This window comes from Castor canadensis, chromosome 10, assembly GCF_047511655.1.
Source record: "Castor canadensis chromosome 10, mCasCan1.hap1v2, whole genome shotgun sequence".
Lineage (NCBI taxonomy): Eukaryota > Metazoa > Chordata > Mammalia > Rodentia > Castoridae > Castor > Castor canadensis.
The window spans coordinates 99,394,058-99,407,030 of record NC_133395.1 but is presented as its reverse complement, the minus strand read 5'-3'; the positions used below and the strand labels follow the sequence as shown (position 1 = coordinate 99,407,030).

At 34.5% G+C, this 12,973-nt stretch overlaps 1 protein-coding gene across 13 annotated transcripts in view; it reads right to left on the bottom strand.

Moving 5' to 3' along the window:
• The window catches only part of Slc4a7 (solute carrier family 4 member 7), a 92,213-nt gene that overhangs the window by 42,598 nt on the left and 36,642 nt on the right, over nucleotides 1-12,973 (bottom strand). For 8 of the 13 annotated variants that reach the window (XM_074043765.1, XM_074043764.1, XM_020185747.2 and 5 more), the window contains exons 4-7: nucleotides 12,185-12,323; nucleotides 11,537-11,697; nucleotides 9,176-9,364; nucleotides 855-970 (exon numbers count right to left, since the gene is read on the bottom strand). In XM_074043765.1, the coding sequence (XP_073899866.1) occupies nucleotides 855-970; nucleotides 9,176-9,364; nucleotides 11,537-11,697; nucleotides 12,185-12,323 (605 nt within the window). The other 5 variants (XM_020185742.2, XM_020185745.2, XM_074043767.1 and 2 more) reach the window with 3 other exon arrangements.

Here is a 12,973-nt window from a genome sequence, read left to right as displayed (position 1 = left end):
TGAAGTTATGACAGTGTCTCTGAGTAGACAAAGTCTTTAATGCAAGGCTTTCTGTAATTTTAGGGTTATAAAGCTCAGCAAAGCTAAATAACACAAATCATTTAAATGTCATTTCTGTAGACTTTGTAGAACAGAAGGCTCAAAAAGAATCAATCTCACTTAACATAATCACATTAAATACAAAGCCTTACATTTGATGCAAAAGAAAAATGAGTATTCTGTTGTAAATTAGTATTTAAAAGCAACTATTGCTACACCTAGTCAATTAATTGAGCTTAAGTTTCTTGTCCTACTCTTAGAACTCAGTTCTTTTCTTCCCTATTTCAATGAAATACTCACTGAATAAAATTTTTAAAATCATAGTTGAGGTTTGTTTTTTTTTTTTTATCCATGTCTTTACCTACCCATGGGGGAGGAGCACCAGTATGTTTCCCAGTGGAATTCCAGCAAATACTAACACTGTAGGACAGCAATTCTGGGATCATATTACAGCCCAGGAGGGGATGAAATCACTAGTGCTATGACAGCATGCCCAGAATTAACCCTTCTAGTGTTGATAGTTCCAGAATAAGGGATGGCAGGTCAAAATGTGTGTTATTTATGGGTAAGTATAGATGGAAAGGCCGTATTATTTACATATTCTTTTTTTCAGAATTGCTGAAACTAGTCAACATGTAGCTAATTCAGCTACTTGGACACTTTCTCAGTGTTACCATGTCACAAGCATCACATGCAGGTGTGGAAGCACCAGTCTACTAAAAAATTATTATAATCCATGTTAATAAAGAGACAAATTGCTAGCTACTTTCTCAGTAAGAATAATTATAAAAATGTATAGTTAATGATACAATTACCTTGCTAAAGTCAACAGTACTGTTTTCTCTGCTTCCTCCACTTCCATTACCTTTCAGCTCTCCACTTTTACTATTATCCAAGTTTCCAGGAGCAGATTGTGGAGAGGCCAAAATGCCTGTATTTAGAAAAAAACACAATTCCAAATTAATAAGGGGAAATTTGCAGCCTGACTGCTCAAATTCTGAAAGTGGTAGTTTATTATAAAAGCAGATGTGCAAGGTTAAAAAAAAGTAGCAAGTGTTAGTACCATACCAGCAAAACTAAAGTAACATTTTAAGCAATGATGAAGCTATTTAATACTTAAAATTTATAAAAATGGTGGCCTTTTGAAAAGAAAAAAAGTGAGACAGTGTGAAACCACAAAAGACAGAAGACCTAAGTCTGATTACCACTATAAAGACTCAGGGTTTACAGTTTTAATATCTCTAACATATAAGTGAATTGTGTTGAAGTTAGTGATGCCTAACTGCACTCAGCATGCTATAGGAATAACTATAAATCCTCTGACAAACTCAAGGTATAACCCAGAAAATTTAAGAGCTACATCAACTAAATGTAGGTTGAATTTATAGTAATCTTCCATAATCATAAATTCCCCCCAAATCTTTCATTTTTCTGTAGTATTTATTTCAGTAAAGCCTAGTATTGCTATTTCTAATTTTAATATACCAATTATTAAGTTATTTATAAATGCAAAGATTCAGTTTTTATAGTCAAAGATATCTGTGTTAAAATATAGTCTCTTGTCACTTTGTAGACATGTGATTAAGTAATTCACTCAACCTCTATGAGTCAAACAAATCTGTAAAATTAGTATGCTTAGGTTAGAAATGATTGTTGTTTGGATTGCAAATGATAGATATATGTTCAAGTATTAGTATATTCAAGTGTTATTCAACAGCAATATGCCATAATAATATAACATAATATGACCCATGGTTTCCTCTACTAATTCTGCAAAAAGTTCAATCTCAAAGATGTAAAATTCAAAAGCATTACAGATTCCTACCATTACATTCATCTCATTTTTTTCAAAAAGAGATTTTCTGGTCTAAGAATTTTAAACTAATGAATATTCAAAACGTTCGCCAAACAAAAGGGTAGGGAAGCATACAACAATTCAAAGCATATTCAACTTAGTGATCCACAGGAATTCAGTTAACATTTGTTTTGTGTAGTTACATCTATAAATCTCTGAATATCAAGTAATCAAGTTCCACAATTTGAAGCCCAAGAGAGATTTCTGTAGAACAGAACAAATTATAACTAATGAATACTGAAATTAAGGCATCTGCTTACATTCAAAGACAGAAGACTTCTGTAATAACACTTCTGTTAAATACATACCCTAGGATACCACTGTGACTTAAAAGTCTTAGTATAAAAAGTATCTGCAATTGATTCAGCCATATGCTCATTCTCTGGATAAGTTAAAGGATTCTAAAAAGCTGTTTCCTAGGACAGCTCATTCTTAATAACATTAAGCTAAGCATGGACAAGTTATTAAGATCCCTCTTGTCTGACCTTTGCCAGAATAGTGCACCTTCCTTGTTGGGAAGGAGGGAACCCGTAATTTTCAGTGGTCTCCACCTATTCCCTCAAGAAAGTCAGCAAGGTAACATTAAGGCCTGGTGGCAACTGCAACTCTGACTTCTGCCTGCTCAAGTGTACTCTGTGGAGACATGATCAGAAGAATGAGTGACAGCTCTCCACAAAAACCTAGTCACCAGACTGGGGAGAACACAATGGAACCAACAGAGGCTGTGGGGGAAAATAAGGCACGGTAGGAACAGGAAGAAATGAAGTGAAAACTCAATGACAAAGCTAGATGGTATGACCTGAAGTTAGGGAAGGACTTGGCTAACCCAGTCATCCTGAACCTGTCCCTTCTTCAGAATCAGCATAGCGTAACAGGTGCATGTTAGAGCATTCCACCATTATCCTCTCTCTGCTTAATCTTTCCAAGCCTCAGCTAACTTAATGCTGTTTTTCTTAGTAAATCAAATCTCCCTGGTCCTACAACAAATTTCTAGTGCTTAGAATTAAGTCAGTCACCAGAAAATGAAGCTTTCTATCATTAGCTCAGGTAAATCAAGGACTATGTCTGTTTTGTTTAAAAAAAGAAAGAAAAAACAAATATAATAAAATCAATGGGATTTAAAATCATACTCTAAAGTCATGTGTGGTGGTACATGTCTATACTCCTAGTTCTCAGGAAGGTGAAGCAAGAAAGTTGTAAGTTCAAGGCCATTTTGAGTTACATGTTAGGATCCTGTTTAAATAAATAAATGCAATAAAAATCATACTCTGGTAAATCTATTATTTCACATGTGTGTGTGTGTATATATACATTTTTTTTCAAAGTAAGAAAGGTAAAGATATCCAAGTCACTAAAGGTCTGAAAGTAGACCTAAAGCAGTAGATCTAAGGAAAATTATGTCTCTGAGGGCCATCAAGCAATGTCTGGAGGACACATTTAGATGTCACGTCTGGGGTTGCTACTGGCAACTAGGGGGAGAAGTCAGAGATGCTGCTAAACATCCTACGAAGGACAGAATGTCCCAATGCATCAAACTACTCAGCAAAGAATTATCTATCCCAAATGTCAATAGCAGACCAAGGCCGAGAAGCACGAAGTTAAGAAAAAAAAAAAAAAACACTTAAAATACTAGAAATGAGTTCTATTCTCTTAATAACTATCCTCCAAACAGTAACAGGAAAACACTACTTAATTTCTGAGAATGGGTATATACAAATGACTCCATGATGGAAGTCTACGGCATTAGCCTCTCCAAATGAAGTTGAGGTTACCTTCCTCTTCCAAGACAGTATCAGACTTCAAGGAAACTTCCAAGAAAGGTAATTAAAGAAGAAATGATATATAGCTGCTCCTATTATTTTTCTTCAATAATCACTGACTTTTTTCCCATGTTTTTTGTTTTGTTTTGTTCTGGATGGTACTAAGTGTAGTACTCAGGGCCTTGCACTTGTTGGCAGGTACTCTACTACTGGAGCCATGTCACCAGCCCAATTATCAACCAGCTAGAGATACGACCTGAAGTAGTAATCATGAGCATTTATAATCTTTGGAAATTCCCTCTCCCCTCCATTTTAATGTCTTCTCTTCAGAAAAGCAGATAAACTTCATTGCAAAACACATGGGATTAAGGGAAAGGAAAAAATAAACAAAACAAAAAACAGCTGTGTTCCTCAATTCCCAGTGAATTGCTCTTTAGCCTAAACCTGTATGTCCATTTATATGAGACATTTACAGTTCCCCGCTATTCATAATACAGAGATGATAAAACAAATGCTCAATGTCAGTCATCAATAGGATATAGATAAAAACAAATGGAAATAATTTTATAATCATTTTTGATCAAGGAAATAGGAAAAATCCTTACTAGTTCCTTTTAAGATGGGTGCTATTTCTAAGAACTTACTTGAAGGATATTCTTTTCGCCCTTATGTTCAGTTACTTCATTATTAAGCTGCATTTTTTTCATGAGCTAGCAAACTTGAAAATGAAAAACTGTACGACACATTTTGTTGTAAGTGGACTCAAGTTCAAATTTCAAATCCCTGCTCTGGTCATTTATAATACCATCCTAATAGTTAAGTCATTTTTTTCATTTGAAACATAGGAATAAAACCAACTTCATTAAATTTTTATAAAAATTAGAAATATATCTGAAATGTACCTTTATCACTGTGTCTAGAACCATAAAACAATGGCAGCTGTAACTATACTCAAAATTAATGTTACAATGACTTAGCCACATTTAACTTCTGCTTGTCCTTCTGAAAGATTTTTTTTTTTTCCGGTAATGACAAGTTTTGATTAAATCTATTTGTTCTACATGGGTAAAGCCAATAACAGGGGAGTATTTTTTTGATAGAATGTTAGGAACACAAGGATTAGTAGTGATAGAATTACACTTACTAGTTGTGACCCAGACAAAGTTAAAACTTTTCTGAGTTTTTGAGAATGAGAGCGTTCACAAAATTTATAGGTTTTTATACACACTGAACAGAATCATTTAATAAAGTTACTACTGAATTGCTAGGCATTATCATAATACTAGAGATGTGAAAATATCTATGTGATTAAAACTACCAGTTAGCATATCATATTGATACTTACTTAGCTGAAATATAGGTTAAAAAAGCAGTCACTGAACAATCATTTTTAAATACAAATTAAGTGGAAAGACGTGTGTATAAATGTTCACATAATCAATGTGTAAGGACCAAAATTAACATAATTTATAGCCCTTAAATAAGATAAGCGAAAAGCTTTTACACATACTAGAAATATTTTTTCTAACTCAGATACAAAAATACATCCTAAACCAGAAAATGGTAGATATTCTGCTTAAGAAAATTTTGGATTAAAAGGGCATTAAATAAAGGATGAGTAATGTCCATCCCAAAATACATTACTAGTCTTGAAACAATTACAGGCAGTCGGTTAGTAAAGAACCTCAACCTTCTCAGAGGAAAAAAAAGAAAATGAGAAAAAGATACGACCCTATCTTTATTAAGAAAGTTTAAAGTATACTGCATTCTTTGAAGAAAAGCATCAAACAGATAAATGGCACATTACCTCAATTATCTTTACATATGTGTTCATTTAGCGTAGGAATGAAATGCACAAGAAAAGCCACCACTTTATATATCATGGCAAATTAAGACATTATGAAAAATTTCTGCTTCCTGAATTACCCAAATACCTTGCATTCAAAAATATCAGTGACACTTTTGAAAGGGCTTAAATTATGTGTAGTCTTCTTGGTAGTCTTAGTTTTTAATAGCTGTATTTTTCCTACAGCACACTATAAAGAAAAAAACATGCAGAAGTCAAAGCAAATGGTAAGCATTATCTACATATGCTGCCCAAGTTGCGTGCTGAAAAGCATTCCAAGTGCAAGTGACCCAGAGGCAGAAAGCGCCACACGCGGAGGGTTTGGACGTTGCCTGGAGTTAGGTCAACATTTTCCTCATTCTTCTGCTCCTGGCCTGTCAGCGCGTCTAAGTCTTCCTCAGGCGGATGAATGACTACTGTGGGAATACCATCACTGGCAGGTGAAACCAGGAGTTCTGGGACCTGAAGCTGACTCTGCTGGGAACTTCTGGAGGTCAGACGACTGATGCTAGGACTGGAAGGAGGACTGTTCTGAGGGGTGGCTACTGGGGTCCCAGCTCTTGAAGAAGGAAGAAGATGACTGAGAAGAAGAGATAAAGGCGATTCTCCTCTCAATGAAAGGTTTGAGGCAGAGAGACCTGTTCGCAAAGAGTGACGGGAGGCTGAAAGGCCTTCCCCTGAGATAAAACAAATAAATGAAAAATAATGAAGTTCACTGCAGAAGGGAAATAGACAAAAAAAAAAAACTACATTGTAAATCACAAGCTTTAAAGATCCATATAATTCCAAACTCATGCTACAAAGGTTAGCATGTCAATCAGATTTTTAAATGTTAGAAAGTCACAAAAAGTTACATAAGAGGTACTTAGTTCCCTAAATGTGCATTTAAAAAAAAAAAAAACAGGCAAAGTGGGGCATGCCTATAATCCATACTGGGCAGAGGTAGAAGGAATACAGTTGGAGGCCAGCCCTAGAAAAAGTACAAGATCCTATCAGAAAAACAAACCAGAGCAAAAAGGGATAGAGACGTAGCTCAAGTGGCAGACTGCTTGCCTAGGAAACATAACACCTAGTATCACAAAAAAAATAAGGGGGGGGGATGTTTTAACAATGCATAGTGGTAACAATATTCTGGTAGAAATTAGAATGATCCATCAATAGTGTGGCAGTTTTTAAAAATTCAACACAAAGTTATTGCTTAAATAAATGACAAGTGAAAATATTAAAATAAAGAGAAACAAAACTCAAACCAAAACTCACCAACACTGATAGCTTATACTGTATTTTTCCAACAGTATACATCAAATAGTTACAATTACCTCTAGCAATAGAAGGCCACATAATAATTCCTAACTTAAAATTTTTATCAAATATTTATTAATATTTATTACATTAAGTCAATAAGGTCAAGTGGTGCTCTAGAGTTTAAAAAGTAAGACAAAATTTGGACTTTTTATAAAAAGAGAACTATAATGTTAATTTTAAAGGATGCATAGTTTTGAACCCTCTAAAAGAACTTATTAATAAATGACCCGAGCTGGGCATGGGGGCGCATGCCTGTATTCCAAGCACTTGGGAGGCTGAGGAAGGAGGATCACAAGTTTGAGGCCAGCTTCCCTATGTAGCGAGGTCCAGGCCAACCTGGGTGACACAGCAAGACCCTGTCTCAAATAAATAAATAAATAAATATCCTAAAGTGTGTTTCTCATTTCTAATATAGCAAATCCACTTAAACAAATACATACAATGTTTGAATTATATGTAAAAATAATGCATTTCATCAACAACAGCACAGTAAGACAGTGTTTGGAATATTACAAAAGCATGCATACTTAAACCAACTAACATCTCCTCTAAAGTGTAACTTAAAGAATAACAATCTTTTTTCAAAAATCATAAGGAATACAACAATTGATCTCATATGGTCAAAGAAATCAAGCCCCATTCTCAAGACAGCCCATAAATAAAGATAAACTTTTGGCCCGTAAACAATCACCATTTAGTTTTTCTTTTAAATAAAAAAAAAGCTATATGCAGAATAACTATTAAATTCCAACTACAATACAACAAAATAACATAGGATGGCATTTAAAAGAAAATATTCAACTGGGCAGGGTTGTGCAAGCCTGTAATAGGAGGATCTCAAATTCAAGACCAAGGCCAAGTTAGAAAGAACCTGCCTCCAAAACAAGATACAAAGTACTGAGGTTGCAAGGACTTTGGGTCCAATCCCTAATACAACAACCAAAAAGTATTAAGACTGCCTGCCTACAAAACTCCAAGTCCTGAGTTCAAACCCCATATAGGAGAGAAAACAAAACAAAACAAAAAACATTATCTTAGGATTAAAGTGAATAAAGCTGCAATTAGAAGAATAATAAGAAAACATTGCATATGAGGAATAAAGGTTTAATACAGTCCCTCTGGCTAAGTAGAGAATATACAATAAATAAAAGATGAAAAGAAAGGTAAACTGTGCCATACGTGCCTTTAAATTAAACTGAGGTTTAATTCTTAAGATTCTTTAAATATACCAAGTTACAATTTTAAACAGATGAAAAAGACTTTTAATGATCAAATAGCCAAATTATGTATCTTCCACTGAGCAAAAAAAGATGATTACTGTCAATTTTAACTGCATTAAACCCCACCACTATGTCTATTGCTTATGGAATACTAAAAACCATGCTACTAATTCAGGGACAGAAAAGAGGAGAAAGACTCTGTCCTACACTACACTTAACATCTCTGAAAGCCTCACAAGTTTTGGGTAAAAGCAGCAGCTAGAAGCAGCAATGATCGCATAAACTACTCTAATCCTTTGCACCTGTGTTTTCCAGGTTACAAACTGGAATCTTAACTGTCATTGTAGTTCTTTGAGAGCCAAATTAGAACATAACGATGCATTCCTCTGCTTTAGACAGAAAAAAATTAGGCAAACACTCTTGTGTATCCCTAAGAAACTGACAAAGGTACATGGCTTTAAACAGTCTTCCCAACTCCCACATAATGTGCCAACAATTTATGAGAGTGGAGAGCTAGACTCTGAACTTGACTCTGAGCCATTTTCAATGACAGTAAGTCATGATTAGTGTAAGATAGGCCCTGTCACAAAAACCTTTCATAAACTGTATAAAGAAACCACTCCCCGAAACATGTGTTTATGCCCAATAAATACAGTACATTCAAAAGACAAAAAAAAAAAAAAAAAAAAAAACCATCAGGAAAAAATCTAATGCAGATATAAAGGTTCAAACCCAAGAATTTTACACAGCAAGTGACCTTGACAAGAAACAAAAAGAGAACAGAAGTAATTCAGCGTAAGAGATAGTGATTGTGTTTGAATATTACTTGGAAGAAATTTGTTTTGTGCCATTTTAATAACAGAATACTTAATTTAACTTCATCCAAATGATTTTTACAGATGATGCTTGAAAAAAATTATCTCATGCCTATAAACCCATGCTAGTTCAAGGCTAGCCTTTGCTACATAGCAAGACCACATCTCAGGAAAAGAAAAAAGGAAGGAAAAAAAAAGCTATTTCAAAAATGACATTTTTAGAACAGAAGTTACAATTATCTGGAAATACTTTTCTCCCTCCAAATATTAATTGTAACATACTGAAATGTGTTAGAGAAGTGTTAGCAGAAATCGGGAGCCACAACTTATCTCACCATTCCTTTCAAGCAAGTGAGGGTCAGAATGTTTCTTGCCTATATCTGCAAAAGATCGAACAAGGGGGATCCGACTGGCGAATTTTTTCTCATTCTGATGGTGATGTCTCTTCAGAAGAGCTTCTCTAACATTCTCTCTGATGGACTCATCTAACTGGCCAGAGGCTATCATGTTGTCTAACACCATATCTATTCAAAAGAAAAAATAAGTTATTATTATTAGTACAAAAGTGACAGTCATATAATTAAAAGTGAAACCACAACAAAAATAGATCATAAAATAGTTCTAGAAATATATTCTCTTAATAATGTATGCCTAAAGATAAATATGAACACTATCCATCCAACAAAAATGAGTAAATAACAGAGATCCTTATTTTACTAAATATCACATTTTTAAAAACTTGCTAATGGCTTTCCTATAGTTGGAAGTATGGAAGCAATAAACTTTATTAAGCTAAATATCCAGTAATATAGACTTCCTAATATATGGAGTTATTTTTTTGGCTCACCTCTTATTTTTCCCCAAAACTATTTGATAGATGAATACCAGGAACCATTCATTCAGTCATAACTACTTAATAAAGTGCCTATCTGCTGGGAATACAGCAGTTAACGAAACAGAAGTTTGTGCTCTCTTTCTCTCAGAGTTAGAAAAATCAATGAGGAAATAAGTAGATAAAATATCATGAAGTTATAGGTTCTAGGAAAAGTAGTATATCAGGTCGTGACAGAGATGAAAGAAATGAACAGACTGATGACAGTGCCATTTTGTACTTTACTATGGTCACTGGACTATTTTTAACTTATAAAACATATGCACAAATTGTTTTAAACAGTAGAGCTAGAGATATTCAGGGGTGGGGAGGGTGAGGAGAGGGTAACTGAACCCAGGGCTTTATGCGTGCTAAGTGCATGCTCTACTACTAAGCAACTCCCCAAACTCTTTAAGAGCGTTTGTAAGTCAAATTTGCAAAACTGTGATAGGTTACTCTGGAAGAACTAACCTAACAGGTAAACTACAACATTAATACAAGATGATAATTTATCATACAAGTGAACACTGAACTGTACACAACATTTACTAAAAGTGCTATATTATGTTGTACATTTTGCAAAGTCAGAGTAAATTTCATGTCTACCTTTAAAAATCCTAACCCTAACTCAATTTTTCAGTCACTCATGTAAGACAAGAAAGTAAGAACTTTGACAATTTAAAAGTATGGGGCTGGTGGAGTGGCTCAAGTGGCAGAGAACCTGCCTAGCAAGTGTGAAGACCTAAGTTCAAACTCAAGTACCACCAAAAAACAAAAACAAACAAAAGTTTGCCTCACATGGTCAAATCTAACAATTAGGTAAAATTCATGGATTTACAGCCTGAAGTAGGCTTATGGTTCTCTTAAAAATCAAATCCTACAGACTTTTGTTTCTATGGAAGCAATCTACAGTGACAATCACAATATCAAACTCACTACACCACTGAACATGATTTTGGCTTAAGTAACTTTTAGTTAGTGGTCGAACAGCTTTATCATAGCTCTCTTTCCAGTTTCTATTTCCACATTATCATTCAAATCTCTCTCCTTCATTTCCATTGCTATGCCTACCACACATCAAGTCACCAGCATTTCTTGCTTAGACTATTCCATCCAAGAGAATAACATGACTACTTGCTTCTAATGACTTCCTAATCCAAAACTTCCGTAATCTTCCAGAAGCATACTTCAGGATCACAATACTCCCTAACTGAAAAACCACCAAGACGGCAAAATACCTACCAAATAAAATCCAATTTGTTAACTCAATAATCCAAGGCTAATCATCACCTATCTTTAAGTTATTCTTGCAACGCATCATGTACTACTCAAGAAGTCTATATATTCGTGTGGAACTGACTTTCCTAAAACCCACAACAGTCTTTTTCTTCTAGACTTTTCTCTGGCTCTGGCTCCTCCTTAAAACTCTATTTTCTCTAGTACTGGCTGCTTTGTATTTCAGTGTGCTCAGATCCTGTGAATAAATTGTGCAGTTCATGTTCTCTGCCCACTTTTGCCAGACACCACGGTCCAAAAATCAAAGAAACAAAAACTCCTTTCCCACAATGTCCAGAAAATAGACTTCGTATTTGTTTAGGGCACTGGTCTCTCTTTATACTAGTTAGATTTAATTTAACCTTTTAATCTCTAAATGTATCAAACACAAAGGCATATCTTCATTTATGTATCTATCTCTCACATTGCCCCTTCAAATAAGTCTGACATAGTTGCTATAGGAATGTCTACAAGGACACTCTATTTTCTTTAATTATCTCCAATTTTAGTGTATCTTAAGTATAAATTTTAAAAACCAGTGTACTATAACCTGCTATTTCATCTAGAGTGCTTGCTCTCATATCCAGCATGACTGTTCCATTTAGGATGCAACTCCTTAATTCAAACAGACTGTGCAAAGAAAGAGTTGCCACATAAGGTTTACTCCATCGGTCGCCACCATCTTCTACATCCTCTTCAAATTTCAGCCATCTGAATGAATATTTAAAAATATTTTGTAAATAATGAAAATGCCATCTGTTTCTTTTAATGATAAACATAAACTTATTATTTATAAAAAGAAACAAAAAATGACCACCAGAACAAACTATTGTTACAAACATGTTTCCACAAATGAGGCCAATGGTCTACTTTACAGTCACACTTTCCCATAAACAATTATAAGAAGCCTACAAAAAACAAAGCTATGGAATTTCATAGTTTCCACTTCTAATGCTCTTTTAAACTCAAAAACTTCACACAAAATTTTGGTTTTTCAAATTTGTTTAAAGACATTTCTTAACACCTACAATAACATAATTCTTTTAACATTTTAGTAAGTAAAGAAGTATTTAAGAAGAATCAATAAAAAAAGATAAAATCTCCAGGCACTAACAAAGAAATTCTCCTGTTTAAAGCAGACATATCTCATAATCTCCACTGAATATTATTATCAAGAGTTGAGGTTCAGCAGTGTTACCTGGCAGTTTCCTTCCATTCATATTCTTCTCCATCTCTGTAACACAGCTCATCCATCTCTGTAAAAAGGTCATGGGGAATGTGCTCTTCATCATCATCTTCAGTACCAAGGATGAACTGGACTCTCTGGGATGGTGTGTCTTAACAAAAGAAAATTTAATACACTCAGAGCTTTTCTCAATTCATTCAAAGATAAATTCAGTTTTGATAGTGAAATATTTTTGCTATAAAGAAATACATTTCATCAAATTTTTCTATTTTAATTTTTAAAATATCGTAATTCTGAAAGAAACCCATGACCCACAATCAAGACCAAAAGAAAAAAAAAAGAGTATCACAAGTATCTCACCATTGCAGAAAGGAAAAAAAAAACTGTTCAAAATAAATCAGCATCCAGAATTTGTAATACAGTTAAGGTCAAGAGTAAAAAATAGCTGAGCACTGGGGACTCACACCTGCAATCCTGGTTAATTGGGAGGCTGAGATGGGAGGATCTCAGTTCAAGACTAGCCCAGACAAACAGTTCACAAGACCCCATCTCCAAAATAACCAGAGCAAAATGAACTGGAGGTGTGGCTCAAGCAGTAGAGAGCATCAATCAAAATGTGAATCCTTGAGTTCAAACTCCAGTTTCACAAAAAAAAAAAAAAAAAGGTCTTCTGGTATACAGGAGCCAATTTTTGCCTACTATCATGGACAAACAACTCTTGTCAGCTGGGGTTTGGTGGACAGGACAAGTCACTGCAAGGAAAAGATACCCCGCTCATGGCATCTAAAACCAAATTACTTT